Source organism: Equus przewalskii, chromosome 29, assembly GCF_037783145.1.
Source record: "Equus przewalskii isolate Varuska chromosome 29, EquPr2, whole genome shotgun sequence".
NCBI classification, from domain to species: domain Eukaryota; kingdom Metazoa; phylum Chordata; class Mammalia; order Perissodactyla; family Equidae; genus Equus; species Equus przewalskii.
Window position 1 is genome coordinate 21,233,438 of NC_091859.1, and position 24,420 is coordinate 21,257,857.

The window sequence follows — 24,420 nt, forward strand, 5'->3', positions numbered from 1 at the left end:
TAGAATCAGCTTGTGGTTCGTGATGAAAAAGGCAGGCAGAGAATTTGTAGCGTTAATTACTAGGCCTTCGTCCACTAAATGGACAAAGCACACAAGGATGGTGTTGGAGCTTTGACATGAGTGGAGGAACTTGAATTCTTTCGCAGCTGGAATGTGCTGGAACTTCCCAATGACTTGAAAGAATGCCTAGAATTTCTTTTTCTATTATGGTCACTGTTATTTCTCATAGGCGCAAGTGAATGTTTTGAGCTAGAGATGAGCCCCAAGCAGGCTTGTGGGGAGCAAAGTTGGCCAGGGAACCATGGCTTGGGCACACGGGGATCCCTGTGTTTCTCACACACGAGTGTCAGACAAAGCTGTTGTAAATCTTTAAAGCCAACAGGAAAATTAATGAGCAGTGCACAGAGCAGGACCTCGTCATCTCCATAATGGGAGATGGGAGGAAGAATTCTGCTGCTTCCCGCCGGGCATTTAGTATAACTCAAAAAATGCCTGCTTTGTGGTCATTAGCCAATTACAACAGCTTGCCTTTCTGAGGAATTTAGTCATTTATGGCTTTCATTTCATCTTGGGGAAAACAGTGTTCAATATAACCAAGACGATGGGTTCTATTGCGTTAAATTTCCCATTTAGAGATGGAAAAAGAATGTTTCTCTTAAATCATTTAGGGCATTGAGTGCTTGATAAAGAAGCCCTACAATGTGGATAAAGAGGAGGGGTTATTGCAGCTATCTTCTGAAGCTCCTCCCCCACTAGAATGTAAGCTCTATGAGAGTAGCGGTTTTGTTCTGTTCACTGCTATATCCCCAGGGCCCAGAACACTGACCCCTGTATAGGAGGGTCATAAGAAATACCGGTTAATGGATGAAGATCTACAATCCAACAAACATTGCTGAGACAGGAACTCAGAGGCTTAAAGCAGCATTATGCAGTTGAACAAGCATAGGATTTGGAATAAGACAGACCCTTCTTTTGAATTCTAGCTACCGGCCCTGGGCAAGTTCCTTTACTCCTCTTAATCTCACGTTTCTCATCTGTAGAATGAGATAATAAAACCTACTTCAAAAGGTTGTTCTGAGCGTTAATTGAGATAATGATTGTGATGGTGTTTGGCACTCTGAAAATGCTGGTCCTGCTCATCCCTTCTGTAAATCATGCTGCTTCAGTAAGGAATTTACCTACTCCATGGGAGAGTGAGAAAGGGCAAGCATCTATTTATTGCCATAAAAATAGATTATAAAGAACTCTTCATGTTGTAGGGTATTGTTGTGTTTTTACACGTGTTATTTTATATTCTGCTTAAAAAAGGAAAACACGTTTCATAAAGATATTAATTGGAGTCCTGAAAAATCAACGATGGCCCATATGAGGCATTAAACACGACTTCTCAAATAGCTTTTACCTAATCTTAGTAGGATAACAGTTAGGGACAAGGGAAAACTTGGAAGGTCTTTTCCTAACTTAGTCTTCTTTCTTGAGGCGTTTGGTGAAACCTGTAAAATTTTGGAGGATGCTAATTAAGTGTACTTACGAATACTGCATTTAAAACAATGTATTCACCGTGTTTTTGCTTCAAACTGCTTAGTATGACGTTTATCAAAGGCAGAGAACACGCTGATAAAAATATCCAGTTGTGTGTTCTCAATTGTTATAAAAAGCTCTCTAGGCTGGTGAAGGTCACTGCTGGGCAAGTCTCCATGCAAAAAGGTTGGAGCACACACGTGTGTGTCACGTGAGTGTTTCTGAGGTTAAGGAATTCCATTAGCTATGATGCAAGTTGTGTACATTTCCTTGATTTTTCTCCCCATACCTATCAAGGAAAATGTTATCCTGGATTTTATTTCTCATTTACAGGAATGCGAAAGAAAAATGTGAAGTCTGTGTGGATTATTATTATATTTGTGGCTGGATCCTCATTTCCGAGAGAGGGTAATGGAGGCGGTCCCCCATACTTTCCTTTCCCAATGTCACTGCTTTTTCACGTTTCTCTTTACTTTTTAAGCCTCTCAGTGGGGTATAATTGAGTGTGTGAACAGGACTGGCATTGCCTAGAGGGAAATTAGGAGGCTGCCTCAGCAGCCTGATTTATGAGGCATTGAAAGGCACAGCTGACCAAAAATATCTCCTCCACTGGCCTACCATCAGTGCCTGAAGTTCCCATGATAAGAATCACCCATTAAAAGTTTTTTGCCGACACGCATGGTTTACTTGGGCAAATACAGCATTGTGTTAGGGAGAGAGAGAGAGAAGTGGGAAAATGAGGAAGTATCTCATTAGAATGATTTATTTTATCTTATCAATCTATCAGTCTCTTGGTCAAGAGTAACATCTTGATGAGTATACCATTTAAGGCTTGAGGGAAAGTTGGGAGTTTAGAGTTTTGCATAGCATCTTCATGTGGACTCCGAGAGAAATGAGGCCAACGAGCACCCGGGAGGAGATTGCCCAAAGTGGAGCGAAGAGCTGAGATATCAAAGACAAATTTAGATATTTCACAATTCTGTTTAAGACCAGGTTAGGAAGTAGAGCATATAATAGCTGGAGGGATATCCTTTCAATTCCCCTTCTCTACCATTTTAGTTCCTGGATAACCCTAACAGTAATAAACGTTCAGTAATTCATGAAATAACATTCGTGATGAAGGCCAAGTAGATTTATGACCAGAGGGAGATACATTTGCAGAAACAGAAGTAATGAATAATTCTATGACTTTATTGAGACTATTCTGTAAGAGGTAAAGCAGTGTTTCTCAAAATCTTGTGTATAGACCACCTGTATGAGTCACCACTGGTGCTTGTTAAAATGTCCATCCCTGGTCCCCACCAGACCTTTTGAAAGATGTTCTGAGGTAGGGGCCAGGGACTCTGCATTTTAACAGCCATGTCTGCTGATTTTTATGCACACTATTTGAGAATCATTGGTTAGAGGCTTCAGCAGATCATAGAATCAAAAAATATGGGTCCTAAAGGTAAGTAAATCAAGGTTCAAATCTTAGCGTTGCCACTTAGGTGTTTTGTGACCTTGGACAAGTCTCTTAACCCTCTCGCTCTCAGTTTGCACCTAATAACAGTGCCAACTTCACAAGGTTATTATGTGAGATCTGAGGAGGGAAGTCTTGTAAAGTTTAGCACAGCACCTGGCACATAGTAAGGGTAAAAGTGATAACCATTATTATGATGAGTACGCATATTGAAAAATACTCTTAGGCAATGCTTACTGATATTAAGTGTTTTGTTAACTATGTACTTTGTAAAAAGATAAATTTAAAATTCTGTTTCAATACATGGCAAAGCCAATTGGTTTCCTAATTACCATTACCTAAAGTTTCTCTGTTGCTCTATCTTTATCTTTTCTGGCTCCTCATACACAGCTAGCAGCAAGAGAGTCGGGTGGAAAAATCTTGTAATAAATATTCAGAAATATCTTGCATAAATCATGGTATCTAGCAGTGGAAGAATTGGGTGACTGAGTATGGTCCACTTTGGAATATTTTGCATAATCTTACTAGAACAAACCACCTGGTTTCTTTTCCAGCTGTTGCTTTCCTTTATTCTCTTATATCTTTATCCCTTACTTCCTGCCTTTTGCTCTCTCTTCTTGGTTAACAAAGTGCCTACATTTTCTATTTTTTCCTATTTCTTTGCGTCTCCCTGGTGTGATTCCTTTTCATTTGTCTTGCAAGCAGAATTGCTCTATACAGCAAAAGCTAGAGCTGAGAGAATTGGAATGCTGTAGAATTTCATTCAGGGCCATTATTGATAAATGCAAAAGTGGATCTTACGCCTAAATAGAGCTCAGAAAACCAGACCAAGAGGAAGAGAGCAAAGGTAAAAAATGGACTCTTACTATTTCATCTTAGTATAAATTGTGGTAAGTAGTGTTACTCTAATGGCAATGTAACAATGAGAAAGCCAGTAGAAAATTATGTAATTGCAGAGCGGAATAATAGAATACCTTATAATTTGGAGAAGGAGAACGGGGAGAAATACTGATCTTCAGTGCTCTTCCCTCAACTACTATCTAAAAGAAAAAGCCAAGGAGGAAAATGGTGCAGTTGCCATCACCTCACATGGAGTCCTTTCTCAATGCCAGAATCCCCTTTTAGTGGTTGAAATAGGAACTCTGCAAATTGGAATGCTTGGGTTCAAATCCAGTCTCCACAATTAACAGCTGAGTGTCCTTGGAGAATTCGGTCTCGCTGTGTCTCAGTTTCCTCATCTGGGAAATGGAGATAATAATGACGCACACTTCAGGGGTGCTTAGGAGGGTCAAACGAGATTCATCCACGTAAAGTACTTAGAAAAGTGCCTATCTTGTAGTAAACTCTTAACTATTGATTGCTATTGATATTATTATCTTTCTTAATTTTCATTCACCAAGTTTGAAGTCCTTGATGGTGTCCTGGCTGAGAAGGAGGTGTCCAGAGAGTTTTTGGGCAAATCGTTGATGAAAATTTGCTGATAGTGATTATTTTCCTTTCTGGGAAGCACGCTTCCCTGCCTGACTGTTGTTCCCCTTTATTTGGATAGGTGAGCTATGATTTGATCATTCCTAATAAATCTTGGATATTCTTCAATTTATAAATTAATTCATTACTAATAATCACACTTTGGAACATGGTCACCCACCTGTGACTCCATATTAAGAAACCAAAGATGTATTAAGACTCTCTTTGTATAGAACATGCATCTCACATTTTGAAAATATCTATTTGTCCGAGTACAGACTTCTTTCTTTCTCATGACTAACATTCTGCTTTGTTGTTGTTGTTGTTATTCAGCATATATGAGCTGACTGATAATAAATCCGGGAATTTGTCATTTAAAAAGCTGCAGGCCTCAAACACAGTCAGTAATGCTCAAAAAGTAGAGAAGTGATTAACTCCCTTTGGTAAAAGTGTAGAAAAGCAGGGACAAGGGCATCATTTTTCAGAAGGTAATCTCAGACCAACCGTTCTCTGAGAGACTTAAGAAAACATCAGTCATGTAAGACACAGCCCTTTGCTTCTATTCCTTTTTATCATACCAATCTCCCTTGTAAAATTCACGTTGTTCATAAATATTTTCCTTCTAAACTGTGGGAAATAAGTCTTGAGTAACTTTGGCTCTTTGATAAAGTTAAGTTAGGGGACTGCTTATCATTGAAACAATGAACACAAAAGCAATTCAGTCTGGGACCTCTGACAAAACTCAGCAGCGGAGGCTGTGCTCAGGCTCCTTGTTCTCAGGCGTTCAGGGGAGTGGCAAAGGGGCAGCCAGCACAAGGAATTTTCAAGGTTCTTTTTCCCACCCTTCAGAGTTGATAAGTCTCTAGTCATTCAGAAAAGGATTTGTTTTGCAAGAACTCAAAGCGTCCCAAAGAACTATGTTTACCCATAATAGGCCTTGCTTTCTGTTTAATATAGCCAGATGGACACTGCTTTTTGGACTCGTGGTCACTTCCCCACAGATTTGACCTCATTTAGCGGACACTATTAAAAGATCATCCTGTTATTGAGAATTTCCATTGCATCAAATACTAAATATTAGTAACATTCCTCTATGGAGAAAGTGATGTAATAAGAAGGCATAGACTGGGTTGGCCTCAGAAATAATACAGATGCATATGTGGAGATTATGCAACTAATCAGCTGACTCATAAAGCCCAGAGGTATAAGGAGCAAAGCTCTGGGGGCAGAGACTTTCCCACCAGCTCTTGAAGGAAGTGTTCAGGTTCATATGAAGCCATAGATGGAAGTTTTATTTGACCTGTTGCCTTGGTACCGAGATGTTATTTTGAAAGATGCCAAGAAGGAGAAAGTGTATATAGAAGTGTGGCAGAATGATGGAATGATGCAATGGGAATGGGGTCACGAGGCAGCTAGCTCCCACTCCATGTTGTTGTTTACTTTTTACTTTTACAAATGGGGAACACAGGGTTTCTTTCACGTCTTTCCTTTTTTTTTTTCACTTTGGAATCCAAACGATGCTCATAAGAAATTAAAACTGCAGTGGAAGGGCTGCAAGTGTTTTGAGAATCAAGACGTTAAGAAATGATGATAACAATGACCTATTTTTTGGAAGGTTGCCAAGAAAAGGTTTTGAAAGAGCAGTTAAGGAAGAAGATTCTGGTCAAAGAGGACTGGGAAGACACATAAGGGTCCCACGATTTGGTAACCTAGCTAAAATTAAACTTTTAGTTATGTTTTTGCTTGAACATACTTTAAAGTCAATTGGTTAAATGTTCATTATTTTAAAAAATAGGTTACAAAAGTAGTATATGCTCAATGAAAGAAAGTCAAGCAATACAGATATATGCAGAATTAAAGGGAAGATCTCGCTCCTTCTTTCCCCTACAGGGGCAAATACTACTGTACTCTAGCTTTCAGACCTTTTAAAACACTGTACATATTATAAATGTGTTTTGGGGTTGGGGGCTAATAATATATATATTGTTTTGCATTTTTTTTTCATTTACTAATATGTTATGGACATCTGTCTACTTTTTTAAAAAGCAGACATTATTTGTATCCTTCTTTTTAAAAGGTAATAGTAATATTAAATAAAGTAAAATTGGAAAGAAGGCAACTTGGCAATTCTGAAACTTAAGAAAATCCTGTATTTGATGTATTTCAGATGTTTTTCTTGGTATAACATACTTACCCACATATCTTATAAGTTGCTTGTAAATGATACCCTACTAGATAGTGTTCCACCTACCAGGATAAGATAGGAGTAGGTAAGAAGCTGAGAGACATGCTACAGGTGATAAAAGCAGATTTCCTAAGAGTATGTAGTATAATTCCAGTTCTATAAAAGGTAAGTATATGCATGGAAAACAGTCTAAGCAGCATAGACACTAAAACGTTAACAGCTGTTATCATAGGACGGCTGGAATATAGGTATTTTTTCCCATTACACTTTTCTGTATTTTCAACAATGAACATTTATTACTTTCTAAATTAGTTGAAAAGTAAATGTAATCTAAAAAATGCAATGCACCTGATGAAAAAAGTTCATGTCCAAAAGCTACAGAAACAAAACCCGTCTGAATTAGCTTCTACCCCATCCCCAAACCCCAGAGTAACAGAGTGGAAATAGCAGGCCCTTGTTTGATTTTCTTAATTTGAGGAATTAGATTTGAGTTCCCTCATTAAGAGAAGGTAACCTTTAGCATCATTGAAAGAGTTGATCAGGAAATGAGACAAAAATCAGGAGGTCGCATTCCTTTATTACATATATGAAATATAAAAAAATTAACAGAGCAATATATATATATCTTTCGCAAGTCCACAGGACCTCAGGAAAAAAATGTGTTCTGTATGTGAAGTCAATCTTATGGCACGGTGGTTCCTGTTTTGTATATTCAAGTACAGAAGAACCTGTGTTTATAGTGGTTATGCATGGGTAAAGAAGATGAATAATACCAAAAACCTGTAATTTGGTGAACTATCAAATATATTGTGTAAAAAAATGAGTAAATATAATGACCATATACTGTTAATAAAGACAAGGAGGAAACTGTTTCAATATTCAGGTTTAAATACTAAACACAAAAATAAAACAAATTCTGTGTCTACAATAATTTTTGAAGTGTACACAAGTGCATTGCAAATAAGTGAGCTTTTTAAAATTTAAAGTCCATTTCCTCTTTATCAAAGCATATTTCTACACTTATGATTTCTTTCTCTTATTTTAAAGTCTCTTCTTGTTTAGATTTTTTTAAAAAGTTTCATCTTGGCCAGTATCTCTGGAATCTAACCTCTAGCCTGAAGCTGAGACTTCATGCAAACATATTCTCCTTTAAGGTTGCATCTTCACATAGCTTCTCCAAGCGTTCAGAGTTAAATAGTAGGACTTCCTTTATGCGGTCACTTTTGTCCACACGTAGTGGCAGTGCTTCTGTTTCAGTAGGTTTTCTTACACACCTTTTCTTTTCTTTCTGTCAACTGCAGTCTCCAAACTTTCACAACACAAGTGGTGGGCAGTAAAGTGCTTTATACAAGGAAATACTATTTACATGTGGAAAGGGTCCATTTAACACCCAACAGACCAAAGTTCGCGCACATCACGCAAGAGAAGGCTCTTTTTAAGAAATACCTTTTCTGATAGTAGGGTTGGGGGTTCCTTAAAAATCTCATTAATTACTTTAAGTAGCACAAATGTAAGTAACATATCTGAAGCTGAGGGAATCCTTGTTAGATGTATTGCCCTTAATGGATTACTGCTAAATATTATACTGCTATTAAAATATTCTTAACAGTTATGAATTTCAGAATCAGTCCCATAGAAAACAGGTATCAGCTTCGGATTTTTCATTCCTCTTTATGAAACAGATTGTATTTAAACATGGGCCCAAAACAGATAGGCTAGACAAGGCCCATGCATTGGAACATTTCTATACATTTTGGCACTTAAAAAGAATTCCAGTTTCATTTTTGAGGTCTCTTTTCCATTCAGTTTGTGTTTTGTACACAGAGAAGTGCCATTATGTGCTATCCACCTTTATCGATACTTGCATTCTCTTTTTAAAATATCCATGACTTTTCTTCCAAGAGAAGGTTTCCAGTGCTGGACAAAACTTTTCATATTCACGACTAGTTTGCCTGTTCTTACATCCTCATGTCCTGCTACCAGGTACTCCAAACCTAAAAGAGAACAAAATTAGGGGCTGTATAGTATCATAATTCATGGAAGGCTGCAGCAGTTTCACGTATTCGTGGCTGAGACAGGGAGTCGCTGGCAATAAGAGCTGACATTCAACATGCATTTACTATGTGCTGAGTGCTTGACGTGTATTAGCTCTTTTACTCTTGAAAGTAACCCTATGCAGTAGGGGTTATTTTTCTTCTTCTTTTCCACATGAGGACACTGAGGCCCAGAAAGATTAAGAGACTTGCTCGGTGTCTCCCAGGAAGGAGCAGTGCTGACTTCCGCTCAGGTCTGCCTGTCTGTAGAACTTTTACTTGGCACAACGCCACCCTTCACGGGAAAGAAGCGAGGCTTCTGCGGGCGCTTAGCATGAGGCTATAAGTCAGTATTTCTTGGAGATTCACTATGTATGGTAGCGTATGTTAAGAAGGTTTTATAAAAGTGAAACAACCAGTTGGGAAAACACCTTGAAAGAGAGCCTTCGATTATACAAAATAACACATATTTCTATGTAAAGTCAAAGCGTTTTTGGAATATAGGATGCTTGTTTGTCATACACTAAAAAAATAATGATGAAGGGCTGGCCCAGTGGCATAGCGATTAAATTTGCTCGCTCTGCTTCAGTGGCCTGGGGTTCACTGGTTTGGATCCTGGGCATGGACCTAGCATTGCTTATCAAGCCATGCTGTGGCAGGCGAGCCACATATAAAATAGAGGAAGATGAGCACGGATGTTAGCTCAGGCCAATCTTCCTCAGCAAAAAGAGGAGGATTGGCAGTAGACGTTAGCTCAGGGCCAATCTTCCCAAAAATAAATAAGTAAATAAATAAATGAATAAATAATGGTGAGAACTGACCAGAACCTGGGGCTGACTTTGTAATTCAAAATTCTTTTCAGGTTTCAAATAAAAAATTTTGGCTAACAAACAATGAAAGGACAGTCTGATTATCTATACATTAATAAAAAGAAATATGATAATCTCCCTCAGGAGATGCTTGTAGTAATATCAATTATTGGTATTTTGAAACAATTTTCTTTAATATTATAGGATAGAGCAAATAAGAAATTACATTTATAAAAGAAAAGTTTCCAGGGGCTGGCCTTGTGGCCAAGTGGTTAAGTTGGTGCACTCCGCTTTGGTGGCCCAGGGTTTCGTCAGTTTGGATCCTGGGCATGGACCTAGTACCACTCATCAAGCCATGCTGAGGCAGCATCCCACACAGCAGAATTACACAGACCTATGACTAGTATATACAATTATGTACGGGGGTGCTTTGGGGAGAAGAAGAACAAAAAAAATATTGGCAACAGATGTTAGGGCCAATCTTTAAAAAAAAAAAAGTTTCCAATATAAGGTGAAGAGACATATACTTTAAAACTCAAATTAAGGGAAAACACTAGATGTTAGGATTCAATTGAAAATGTTAATTTAAACTCATAGCTTAATACACATATTCTTATTCATTCACTGAAATGACCTAGAAAAAATGTCATCCCAGTAGTAATGAACACCTATAACAAACATCCTGTGGTCTCTAAAGCAGGTGTCACTAAAAACAAAACAAAACAAGGTTTCTTGGAGAATGGCTTATTTTGGGTCCAGGGCAGGAAGATACAAGGCAGGCATAGGACATCTTATTGTGCTAAAAAGCAAGAAAACTTCCACAAATTAATGGGGATCCTTTTAGAAGGACACAGGAGCTAGCAAGAAGGGGTTTTAACTTGTCAAAGTTGTGATAATTTGAGCACCAAGAAGCATAATTGTGCGTATTGAAACACACTGAGTCAACAAAAATCCATAATTCCAAAATGACAAATAATTCTCGTAATTCTGAAAGAAAAATCAAGAGAAAAATTAATTCGTCATCTTTTGAGGCAGCTATTAAAACCATTCCTCACTTGGAAAATTCGAAACCGAAGAGAAAGAACTTAGCGTTTATCCTGCCTTGACAATAGGAACGGCATTTCATGGTAACCTAAGAGCCTGGCTTGGGAGAGAAAGTCCCCTTACAGAAGAATGTCAGCTAAGAAGTGAAGAGAATTAAGATGGAATTAAAAAAAATCACTTTTCAAACTCTAATGAAATTATTGATTCAGGAAGGGATTACCAATTGGTGACAAAATCATTAAATGAACGGGTAATGGGAAACTGGATGTTCGTACAGTGACCGACACCACACTCATTATTTTCTAGTCTCAAATGGGAAGACAAAGCTGCCCAACGGAGAGATCAGATCATCATCGCTCTAACCCAAAGGTCAAATTTAGCAACACTGAGGGTGAGTCATCTGGGTACCACGTGTCTTCCAATGTGATTCAACACGAGGTACCCAGCAATATCTATAATGAAGCCTAACCAAACTGTGTACCTTGAACCAATCCAGTTTTTTCTTTAGAGATGGCAGGAAATATAGAAAGTACAGGGACAAGCTAAATGACACCACGAGGAACCGATTAGATAAATATAGAAAGTAGGATCGTCTATTGGCCACCTGGCCTGGATTCCTCAACAGTAATAATTACTCCAGTAACAATAAAAAAGGAGCTGTGCTCGAATAAAACAGACTTGAGGGACTTGAAAACTAGACACACTGTGTGATCCTGGATTGAATACTGGCAAGGACAAACCAGCTCTAAGAGACATTTTGGGATCAGTTGGGAAATTGGAATATGGTCTGAGTGTTAAACTATATGAAAATAAACTAAAATTGAAGGTAAAGATCATTAACTGAATAAAGTGGGCTGCAGAATGAAGCATGTACTATGATTTCATTTTGGTTAAAAAAATACAATATATCCATGCACAGAGAAAGATCTGGAAGGATTTGCACTAAGATGCTAACAAAGATGATCTCTGAGGGGTAGAAATGTGAAATTTAAAATTTTCTCCTAAATTTCTAAAGTGTACATGTATTGCTTCTATAGCAATAAAACGGTTATTTAAAATGTTGTTAAAAGGAATCAATCCTAAACTTAAAAATAGCTATGACGATGTTTTTAAAAAAGAGAGAAATAAAAGGAAAATAATGGCATAGAGAGGTTTCAAACACTAGAGGGCACAAATATAAGATGGATTATGAGCTATTTAAATTCTTTAAAGGGTCTCCTTAGCTGCTGCATGAAAAAGAATCCCAATAGTTAATTAACAGACTAGTTAAAAGACAATGGTTGTAAGATTGTTTGTATTATTTCTAAAATAAAAACCTCATTTAAAAAATACAATAGGGGCTGGCCTGGTGGTGCACTGGTCAAGTTCACGTGTTCTGCTTCGGCAGCCCAGGGTTCACTGGTTCGGATCCCACGTGTGGACACGGCACCACTTGGCAAGCCATGCTGTGGCAGGCGTCCCACATAGAAAGTAGAGGAAGATGGGCACAGATGTGAGCTCAAGGCCAGTCTTCCTCAGCAAAAAGAGGGAGATTGGCAGCAGATGTTAGTTCAGGGCTAATCTTCCTCAAAAAATAAATAAATAAATAAAAAATAAAATATCCCATAAAAAATACAATAAATGATTTTTAGGAAACTTCAGTGTTAAGTCTAGTATTTTAAATGAATTTACTTTGAAATTATAAATAGAACAAATACTATAAGAGTTTGGCATTGATTTAAAACATAAATATAACTTCAACTAACAAAAATGATACTGAATAAATCCATAAATTATGGAACAGCATCATGCCAAAAATTAGCGTGGAAAAGTGTTATCTGTTGCATCCCTTATTAGCATTTACATTTTATTTTCCTATCTCTATGATTTTGACATCTACTTTGCTCCATGTTTGAGGGCACAAGTTTATTTAAAAAAATTTTTTTTTGAGGAAGATTAGCCCTGAGCTAACATCTGCTGCTAATCCTCCTCTTTTTACTGAGGAAGACTGGCTCTGAGGAAACATCTGTGCCCATCTTCCTCTACTTTCTATATGGGATGCCTACCACAGCATGGTGTGTCAAGCGGTGCCATGTCTGCACCCGGGATCCAAACTGGCAAACCCCGGGCTGCTGAAGTGGAATGTGTGAACTTAACCGCTGCGCCACCAGGCTGGCCCCTATTTTTAAATTTTTTAATTATTTATTAATTTGGTGAGGAAGATTGGCTCTGAGCTAACATCCTTTGCCAATCTTCCTCTTTTTTCTTTCTCTCCCCAAAGCCCCAGTACATAGTTGTATATCCTAGTTGTAAGTCATTCTAGTTCTTCTATGTGGGATGCCGCCACAGCATGGCTCGATAAGCTGTGTGTAGATCTGCGCCCAAGATCTGAACCAGCAAACCCTGGGCTGCTGAAGTGGAGTGTGTGAACTTAACCACTCAGCAACAGGGCCAGCCCCACAAAGTTTATTTTGCATCCATAGAAAAAGAAATATAGTTCTTTTTTTTTTTTTTTGCTGAGGAAGATTCACTCTGAGCTAACATCTATTGCCAACCTTCCACTTTTTGCTTGAGGAGGATTCACCCTAAGCTAACATCTGTGTCAGGCTTCCTCTCTTTTGTATGTGGGTCACCACCACAGCATGGCTGCTGACAAGTTGTGTAGGTCTGCACCTAGGAACTGAACCCCGGTCACCAAAGCAGAGTCTGCCAAACTTAACCACTAGGTCATGGGGCTGGTCTCTATAATTCTTTAGTGCTAGTCTTGATATTCTAAAATACATGATTGATAAATGAATAAAAGTATGTATGAATGTTGGAATGAAATTGCAAGGATGCCAATTCGATTGCTCCCTTTCAAAAGTAGCAAAGGAAACAAGTTGGTGTGTAAGGTTTCAGAATTTTCTTATCAGTTTTCTTTGGCCTCAGCTACTGAACTTGTAAAAATGGAAAAACAAAGTAAAATGAAACAGTGTCTGGTTTTGCTTTGGCAGGTTCCAATCTTTTCTTCAAAGCGAGTAAACATGTTTTCAAGAATTCTTTGAATAATTGTGCTTATGTTTTCAATTGTGATGAACTCAGTTGATTCTTTGACTCTGTTGGCAGAAACCTGATTAGGAAGTACAGTTCACTTCCTGGAGGGTAGCTCAGATGGTCAAAGCTTTCGTTTTTAATGTCTTACTAAAAAACTGAGCGGATTTATTTTTTTTTTATTCTTTTGCCAAGATAGTAGAAAGTGCTTATAGGAAGAGCCCCTACACACAGATCATTGGGAAATAGAACTTAAATTTAATGTCTCTTTGTTTCCTGTATTCAAAATTCAAGATTCTGATGACTTCATCTGTTCTTTGGAATACTATGTATTCATTATTTAAAATGTCTTTTTTTCTTTTTCTTTATTAAAATTTAAATTAATTAAGATAAAATACTGAAGGGGTATGTAAGGGTGTGAGAGATCAGCTAGCAGTAGAAATAAAGTCAAGAGTTTTATGTCACTATTTAGATTGTTTAGGTTGGGGGGATATGTTATTGATAGTTTTTATCTGTCTCTCTTTCTATCAGTTATCTGTTTGTTTCTCTTAAATTTATTAATCGAAGACCACAAACGACTTCTTATTAACATAACTGTGGTTCCCTGGATTTATATTTGGCAGGAATTAGATTCAGAACATAAATTATAGATCTGTTTCAACAATGCCATTAAGACACAGATGACAACTACATGAACAGGGGAATACAGAGGACTTAAAAAAAATTATTAGTTTGTTTTACTAGAACTTACCGTCTGGGCACTATGTTATTATTATTTGGATACTAATGGTAGGTACTGGAGATACCATGATCAGAAATCTAAATCCCATCCTCAAATTTTGTGAGAGAGATAGAGGAAAAGCAGCTTATGACAGTGTGAAGAGTGCAGCTGTAGAGTGTAGAGGTAAGAATCTCGTGCTTGCTTGTCTCTACCTCTGCCATTATGTTTTAAGGCGCAATTTCCCTCCATTCCAAGCTTCTCTTCAGATTCTACAGTGTTTTTGGTTAACTTCTGCTGTTTCTAATTTGAAAGCAGGATGATCATTTAATGAAAAACAAGATGATGAGAACTCGAGCGTTGTTTTCTTTCCAGGAGAAACAGATGCCTCTCATGCAATAGTAAAAATGAATTCAATATTATTTGCACAGATGGAATTTTGCATTTGAACTTCCTTTGGGAGCAAGGTCTACCCGGGGCACCGTAATAGGACCTAGCTTTCAGATCAAATGTTGGTGGCAGATAAATTCATGGAAGTGCTTTCTATCCTACTGGCAGCTGGAATCAATCTGAGACTTCTCTTTTAGAAGAACATTATAGAGATATTTTAGAGAATATTATATTGCTGGATTTTAAAATATTTTACTTTTATAGAGCACATGGAAGAGAAATAATTTTTTGATGTCAGTTCAAAGAATTCCATCTGGATTTTCCCCAGAATTCAGATGGTGAAAAGGAGAGATGCTATTGCTGAGTTTATTTAGGTCGTGGTTCAGAGAATGCGAGACAAGCAGCAAACCAGAGATAAAGGAGTTATTAAGCTAGAAAAGTCTAATGCTCACCAGGATTGAGGATCGGACAAGTGCAGCCTCTGTTAGTCCAAGACTCTGGATATAATGTTCGCTTTCCTCGTAAAATTTTCAACTTGGTAGATTTTAAGACTTTTTTAATCTTCACATTGACTTCAGCATGAGATCCTTTATCATGAGCTGATAAAATCTTTATTTTCAGCACTGTGACAACACAATTCCAAAAGTTAAAATGCACAGAATTTCATATCAGCTTTTAAAGTTTGAGCAACAACTTAAATAATGTGTATCAGAGTACAATGGAAAAGGGAATTAATGATGATGAGAATGTGAAAATTTGCTTTAAAAATCATTAGGCTCATTGATTTTTCCACTGGCTTCATCTCATTTATCTATATTCACTATACTCTTCTTTCATAGACGTTTTCAACTGCTACTCCTTCCCGTATCACTAAGCTAAGAGAATATCAGCATTTGCCTACTGCAAATATAATCTTAAACACATTCAGCTATCAAATCTAAATAGAAAGAAGATGTATAGGAAGTGAATTGTTATCCTGGTTTTTATTTAGATTGCGAGTATGTTATACTCTTCTGGCTGACTGTGTATAATGTTACAACAAAGAGCATAATGTTACTGCCAGAATATATTTCACATATTCTAAAGAGATCAAATAATATTATTGATTACTTAATCTTCTTCCCCTGGTGTAAAATGCAAGCTGACTGGGGTTAGGGAGGCTGTCTTTCTACATGATGGCAGAACTCCAGTATTCCATATGACTTGTAAGTCTACTATGCTCTTCCATCTATGAAATGGGTGTAGGTGGGGATTAAGTAGTGGAATAAGTTGTGGTGGGCAAGAAAGTAGACCTAAGGAACATTGGATGCAATGTTCTATATTATTAGGAAAGTTCTTCCTGGCTCATCTATATCTTGATGGAAAATTGTGTGTTATGAGAGAATCCTAAGCTGGCTGATCCCCTATCCTGAGAATATGTCAGGCAGCCATCTTTATAGTATTGCCAAATTTTAGACTTCTAAGGGGTCTTAATAGCTCATCTAGTCTTGTTTTATGCATGAGGAAGCAAGTCTTAAGAAATTGAATGAACTGCTCAAGTTTGCATGACTGGTTGGTTAGAGGTAGAGTTTTGACTAGAATCCCAATGAGATAATTGCATGAAGCATACATAGCATAGTGCCTCATATGTGACCAATGCTCAATAAATGTTCACTATTATTTTTCCACAAGACTGTGAGTTCAAAGAGAGCAGGGATTTTGTCTATTCATCACTGCAGCTCAATAAATATTTGCTAAAGGAATAATCAAACGGACCAAGTTTTTTTCCATTAAGCCAGAGAAAAGGGAGGGGAAAACCTTTTTTCCCCCAAGTCTGTAGGTGTATTGAATGGAATGAGACGAAGGAATTTCATTACATTAAGAGCATTCAAGTTCCTTTAAGCAGAAAATAATACAGATGTACTAAAAGATGTCAATGCAGGTATTTGTAAATTCAGTCAGAGAGCTACCAAAATCTATGCGCTAATGAAAACCAGTTGATATTTCCACTGAACTGACTGACTTTGGACTAAACTGTCATGTTTTTGCTTTAGATAGTAAATACCATTCCTTCTAACTGACTTTTCTTTATTGGGCACTATAGATTTCAAAAGTTTTCTTCTATTATTTAGCCAAGTTGGCAGGTGAAAGGAGGGAAATATGCTTGTAATTTTAGATAAAATTTATGAGGTTTTTAACATTTATTTTTTTGTCTTTTATGAGATTAAATACAATGTTATCAAGAACCTGAACACTTGGGTTTCAGAAATCATGACTTCAAGTTTTCTCTTCATTGTAATGCATATTTCAGGCTGTATGAATTATGGAACAATAAAAAGCCTCAGACACTAGTCAAGAATATGTTTGCAAGATAAGGTGTCTAATATGTTTGATAGTAAACATTAAGTCCTTCACAATTTGAGGATACCGACATCCTTTACTAAGGGCAGTGGCATTCTCCTTTGTCGATATGCTGTATTTTCCCGGTATTTGAAAGGTAGAGTTGCACAGAGTACACTGAGATGGCAGATAAGAGACTCAGGCAGATAGCTAGTCTCAGTGCCTCCCAAATACGTATCCTCTTCCTCCTCCCTACCATTTACTGAGCATCTGGTACGGGCAAGGGAATGTGCTTTGTGCTTTTCAAAAATCTCATTTCACTGGGAAAGTAGCATCGTCCCCATTTTACAGATGAGGAAATCTGGAAAGGTCGAGTTACCCACCCAATAAACCAGAAGGCAAACCCATGTAGGTCTGAGCCCAAACCTGAGCTCTTAATCACTGTGAAATACTGCTTTAAACTGATTTCTGCTTAGTATTACTACATGATAAACTGGCACAGGAAGCATTTAAGTGGCCAGAGACTTCCCTTTTATTTTTATTCACTTATTTTTAAAAATATTGATACATTATTTTTTAATTAAAAAAATTTTAATTGAAATATATTTGACATATACCATTGTGTAAATTTAAGGTGTTCAACATGTTAACTTGATACGTTTATATATTGTAATATGATTGCAGTTGTATCAATAATTCACGCCTCTATCATGTTATATAATTATCCTTTATTTGTGGTAGTTGATATAATTAAATTCTAGTTTCTTAGCAAGTTTGATGATTATAACACAATATTTTTGTCTATGTTCACTATACTGTGCATTAGATCTCTAGGTCCTATTTACGCCTGGTTGTAAGTTTGTGCCCTTAAATAACATCTATCTTATTCTCCCACCTCCCGTCCTCTAGTAACTACCATTTTACTCTCTGTTTTTATGAGTTTGACTTTTTTAGATTTCACATATAACTGATGTCATACAGTACTTGAGACTTCTCTTTTAGATTACTAAGACAAGAAGCATCCAGAAGAAAAGGTTATGTGTCATGTTTTTTTCTTTTTGTTGTTTGCCTCTTCTCCTTATAGTAGAACACCCTTGCCTTTGTTCTCCAAGCCTCCTACTCTCACCAGGTCATTCAACACCATCTCTATTAGGAAAATCTAGGTCAAGGCCAGAATACTGTGTCTGGTAGTATTATATAAGACTAGTGCTTTGATTTATTGAAATGTCATAGACTGTGCCTCCCATTTCCTAAGATACTCTTTGTGCTTAGTTTGAATAGATTCTCAGAAGCATTCAAGGACTTTAAACTCACCATATGAATATTTCATTCCACAGAATGCCTTGGAGTTTCCTAACACCTGTTCCTTACATTCACATTTACCTACAGAAAACAAATGAAAAATAGTGTCAGTTATTTAGAAACAAGAAAAAAAGAAACAGCAAGTAAATCCAGGTAGCATAACTCTTTAAAGCTTGAGTGAGTCATATAGCATAATCCATAAATGCTAAAAAATCATGAAAAGTCATTCAAAAGAAGTAGAATGACTTTCTGAATTGAATTAGTTATCATTCAATAAAGTACTGACCTCAGAGAAATGTAGAAACATAGAAACCATGATATAGTTTAATGTTTGTAATTGATGTTGTGCTAAATATGGTCTGGTATTAATACTGCCTGCTAATGGAAAAGAACAACTGAATGGATAATCTATAGAAAAGACACTTGGCTGTTTATAATTAATGCTCACCACAGCAAAAGTCAAATAAAATAATTGGGCAGTCCCTTGAAGGTAATGCTATCTAATTTAAAAGTATTTATTGAAGCACCTGTAATGTGCAGGACATAGTGCCATATACCATAGAGTATTTAAACATGAGCAAGATACAGTTCTTGCCTTAAGGCTTACAATTCAGTAAGGTAAATAAAGCAAGTGTATAAACAGTGATAAATATTCTAAGACAGGTACAATATGCTTGGGTAGGAGGGTCACATGTTTGGGAAGATGAGAAAATGGCTGAATAAGGATTTGAAATGGACTTTGAAGAATAACTAGGATAATTTCTCCCAACAGTTAAAATTATGTATTACAATAATTATGTGTGAGAGATTTGCCAGGCCCTGTGCCTACGTGTACATAGTCTATATATAGCATTCTCATATTTATGTATCTGTTTTCTTTCTAGACTGTGATCCTTGAGGACAGCGGTTACATCTTATTCATCTTCATATTCCTGGAGCCCAGAATGCATAGGATTTTCATTTTCACTTATTTAACAATTAGATATAATTTTGCCCCTTCCCCCACCCCTCCCCTCCTGCCCTCATGCATTGCATTTCATAGGCATTGAGTGGTAATAACAGCAAGTAACATTTACTGAGGAGCACTTACTATGTGCCAGGTACTATTTTAAGTACTTTACATTTATTTACTCAACTAAGATTCTAACAGGCAGAAATTGACAGGAATATAGAGATAAAAGAGTGAGTAAAGAAATGTGGAAGAGAAAGGACAAAGTGTGTTCACGGAAGAGTCAGTGGTTCTGTTTATCCCTAGCACAGACTGAGTTTTGAATAGTAGAAGGTATCATGGAAGACCTCAATTGATGTGGAATAAGGGCCTGAATTTAATTTATTAAAGGAAATTTTCAAGGCTATCAAATTAAGGAACTTACATGAATTAAAAAAATATATATATATGAAAATTTATCTGGCATTACCATATCAAAAGTATTGAAATGGAGGCAGGGACCAATTACAAGCTGGTAATGCTGATGACAACGATAACAGTGGCTAAACTGAGTGCCAATTATAAACCATAAACTATATAAGGAACTTTATCCATACGATCTCATTTAATATTTATAATAACCTTATGAGATAGGCATTACTAACAAATGTAAAAATGAAGGCTCAGAGAAGTGACTTAGCTTGTCCACGGCAGTGTAGCTAACAAGTAGAAAAGCCAGATTTTAAGCTTGAGTTGGGAGAATCTGAAGCCCCTGATCTTTCCACTATGCTGTCTCTCCAAGTTGGATGGAATGTAGGTCTGAACTAGAGAGGTGGCTATGGGTGCAGAAAGGAAAAACTACCAAGGGATGCTGCAGAGTTAGGGTCTACAAATCTTGTCAATGGATTGGAGGAGAGCAAGGAAAGAGGAAGCATAAAAATGAACTTGACGTTTTCAGCCGAGGTGACAGGGGATGGTAGTATCATTAACAGTAATAGGGAAGTTAGAGGAAGGAGAGCATTTCAGGGGTGTATAATTTAAGGTTTCTGGTAGCAATTAATTGTCTAACAGTTATTGAAAGGATATGGAGTAGCTCATAGAAAAGAGAAAAAGCTGAAGAACCAGAACTCAGAAAGGACAAGAATCAGGAGAGCGCCAGAGATCTAGGAACTGCTGGGCAGTCCCTTATGGCTTTGCCATTGGAGTCATGAACTCTAATCACTTTCAGGCGTTGCCACTTTCAGCTCAAGATTTGAATTCCAGGGAGAGAACCTCTGATAGGCCTCTCCAAGACTGTATTAAATGCAAGGAGAGTGGTTCTCCAAAGAACAATTGGGTTGAGCTACCACAAAAATAGCAGAAAAGAAGGAGAAAATGGAACTGGTTAGGCAAAAATAACAGAGGTCTAGTACGAAGAGAATATAACGAATTAGAGATGTTGACAGAACATCCAGGTGGAAATGAGAATATGATTCCGGTGACACCAGGGTAGGTAGACATGGCAATGTGGAAAACAGTGACATATTGGCTCTGACTAAAGCTGATCTAGAAATCAGAGAGCGAGATTTACAAGTGGAAAGTCACCGTGGAATTAAACAGTGGGAAAGAGAAGTCAAAGGTGCTTAAAATTAGCAGTTGTGATTTGTTAAATAATGTTGCAATAATCTAAACGTTAGCAGAAAGGGTTACTCATACAGAGATTGCAGTAACCTAAGTCCTTTGATAATTCCACCAAAGCAGGAGAGTATGGTAACTACTATGTTATAAAACCCAATGGAACTCCGAATGGCATATATGATTCCTCAACACCTGCTCTTCTCTGTGGTCCTTCAGCCTACAAGAACAGACATAGGTCTGTTATTTGAAGATCTTTCTTTGGCTGCTTTCTAATACTCCTCTTTCACATGTTAAGAAATCAGACATTAAAATTTGTTTCTGAATGAATCTTTGTTGATCAGGCTTCAACCCAGATGTGTTTTCTTAAAAGAAATCTGGAAGGAGAGAAAGACCTATTTAGTTATACTGGGTTATTAAAATGTTTAAAAAAAAAAAAAAAAAGAGCATTGTTTACTGTTCTGTGGTACTAGTTAAAGTCAGTTTTGTTGTACAGGAAGTGAAATTTCACATCTGATGTTCTCTACCTTAAAAGAAGTGGTAGAAATTAAGGGTATCTTGTTGGTATAGTGTATCACACTCCTAGCTATGGAAACTTATGGTAGGTAAATACGTACGTAGGCACACATATTTGAGAATGAACCACAGTACTTAGGAAACTGATAATCACTTTTTTGTTGAAAAAAGGTGCCCAGGAGCACTGCTCTTTACCCAGTGGGAAAATCGCTGTTTAGCAGGAAACAGAACAATGTCTTCCTCAATCTGGAGCTCATCCAGATGAATTTCAGAAACTCTCTAGGGACATGATAGGCCTAACAGCTGTTGTAGACGTGAGAGTCTGGAGTCACGCTCATGCCAGCACATTATGCTCTTAATTGGTGTGCTGCCAGCTCCCTAGAAGCATTATGATTGCCTTAATGAATGTGCTGTGGTCCCAAAAACTTGATTACTGTAGATTTGGCTTAGCAGACAAAGTTGAAGAATTATAAAAATCATTGTGATAGAAAAAAACTTTCAAAAGTGGTTATTAAAGTTACAATCTAAGATTCAGACTATATAGCATTAAGATAAAAAAATTAATGGAAAATATTTTTCTCTTTTCCAAGTGCTAAAAAGATAAATATGACAACTTCATATTACCTTATCTTTCCCAACTTCTTTCCTGCTGTGAATTAAAATGAAACCATGAGGAAAATGATCATAAGATTATGTTAAGTGAAAAAACCATGATGCAGAATTACAAATACCAGTGTTTCTCAAATTTGCATTCTTGATTCGCAAGTTCTCTATGAGAATGTACTGAAATTGTGGTTTCTTACTCTGCTCTGGCCACACTGGCCTCCTTGCTGTTTCCTGAGTAAACCAGGCCTATTCCCACCTCAGGGCTTTTGTACTTGCTGTATCTTCCACCTAAACTCTGTTCCCTCTGTTATATGTATAGCTCCCTCCTTCATCCCCTGATCACCCTATTTAACAGTATGCCCCTCCCAAGCACCTCTTACCCACTTCTTGCTTTATTTCTCTATTATACTAAATAGCATTACATATACTAAATATTTTATTTATTTGTTTATTAGCTGTCTTCCTCTGCAAGAATGTAAGCTCCTCGGAGGCTGGCATTTTTGTCTGTTTTGTTCACTGACTACATTTACAGTACTGGCACACAGTATGGGTACTCAATAAATATTAGTTGGATGAATGAATGAATTTATAAAGAACTCCTTGAGAAAGATAAATACCATATGATTTCACTCATATGTGGAAGATAAAAATAGCAACAATAACAACAAACGTGTAGATATAGAGAACAGGTTGGTGGTTACCAGGGAGAAGGGAGCTGGGGGAAGGGTGAAAGGGGTAAAGGGGCATATGTGTACAGTGACAGATGACATGTGTACATCATATTTGGTGGAGAATGTGGTGTAGTGTGTGCAGAAGTCAAAATATAATGATGTACACCTGAAATTTATATAATGTTACAAACCAATGTTACCTCAATACAAAAATTATGTGAAATAATATACTGCAGAAATAAATAAATAAATAATAAATAAAGGACTCCCACAAATTAGTAAAAAATTACAAATAGGAAATTCACAGAAAAGGAAACCTGCATGGCCAAAAAACCATGAAAAGTTACTAAACCTGTTAGCAATCAGGAAAATGCAATTTAAAATGGTAAGATCCCATTTCACACCCACAGACTGGCAAAAATTGAGAGGTTTGATAACGTTAATTTTGGAAGTCTAATGAATATTAAATGAGTTAATGAGTTTGTGCCTGAGTTAATGAATTAGAATAGTGCTTGGCCCCTTGTATTTTCCTGTATAAAAATTTGTTAAATAAATGCAGAGTATTAGTGAGAATGTGGAGCAACAAGATATCATACTTCGCTGGTGGAATGCAAATCTATACAACCACTTCAGGGAGCTATTTGGCAATATGTGGTAAAGTAGACAGTAAGCACTCCCGTGACCCAGCAACGTCTAGGTTGTACTGTAGAACAGAGGTCAGCAAACATTTTCTATAAAGGGACAAATGATAAACGTTTTAGGCTTTATGGGCCAAGAGGCAAAATTAAAGATATTATGCAGGCATTTATATAACCATTTAAAGTGTTACCATTTAAACCTTAAAGCAGGTAGTTTATAGCCTATTGTAAAACAGATGTCAGGCCAGATGTGGCCTGAGGGCTGTATCTCGCCAGCCCCGCTCTAGTAAAACTCCTTCTCAAGTGCACAAAGTCACATATAAGAGAATAGTTGTGGTAGCATTATAGATAATAATGGAAAACTGGAAATTGGAAATACCCTAAATGGCAAAAAATGAGACATTAAAAAGTGGTATATTCATGTAATAGAATGAATAAATCTCAAAAAACATACATATTGAAGTCAAAAAAGTTTTAAAAGGATACGTAAGTTACTATGTGCATGAACTTTTAAAAACTTTATATACATATATACATACATACACACACATATACACACACACGCACACACACACATATATATATATATATATATACATAGCCAGCCCTGATGGTCTAGTGGTTAAGATTCAGGGCTCTCACCACCATGGCCTGGGTTTGTTTCCTGGTCAGGGAACCACAACATCCATCCTTTGATTGTCATAGTGTGGCAGCTGTGTGTTGCTGTGATGCTGAAAGCTATGCCACCGGTATTTCAAATACCAGCAGGGACACCCATGGTGGACAGGTTTCAGTGGAGCTTCCAGGCTAAGACAGACTAGGAAGAAGGACCTGGCCACCCACTGCTGAAAAAATTGGTCATGAAAACCCTAGGAATGGCTGTGGAGCACTGTCTGATATTATGCCAGAAGGTGAAAGGATGGCACAAAAAGACAGAGCAGGGTTCCACTCTGCTACTCACAGCATAACTAGGAGTTGGAATCAACTCGACAGCACTACCAACTATATATATATGTATATAACTATATGTGTGTGTATATATATATATGTAGTAACTTAGTAAAACCATGAAAGTGAATGATAAACACCAAAATTCAGGTTAGTGGTTATTCAGTGGACTAAGAGAAGCTAGTGGGTTTGTAGATTGGTACACCAGGGGCTTCAAATCTATCTGTAACATTTTATAATTTA

At 37.1% G+C, this 24,420-nt stretch overlaps 1 protein-coding gene across 12 annotated transcripts in view; it reads right to left on the reverse strand.

Annotated features, from left to right (window-relative positions):
* The window catches only part of NTN4 (netrin 4), a 170,672-nt gene that overhangs the window by 4,382 nt on the left and 141,870 nt on the right, over window positions 1–24,420 (reverse strand). For 10 of the 12 annotated variants that reach the window (XM_070600200.1, XM_070600196.1, XM_070600195.1 and 7 more), the window contains 3 exons: window positions 18,269–18,337; window positions 15,088–15,258; window positions 7,190–8,626 (listed from right to left, as the gene is read on the reverse strand). In XM_070600200.1, coding sequence (XP_070456301.1) covers window positions 8,484–8,626; window positions 15,088–15,258; window positions 18,269–18,337 — 383 coding nt within the window. In that variant the 3' untranslated portion in view covers window positions 7,190–8,483. Of the gene's footprint in view, window positions 1–7,189; window positions 8,627–15,087; window positions 15,259–18,268; window positions 18,338–24,420 lie in introns of those variants that run through there. The other 2 variants (XM_070600193.1, XM_070600192.1) reach the window with 1 other exon arrangement.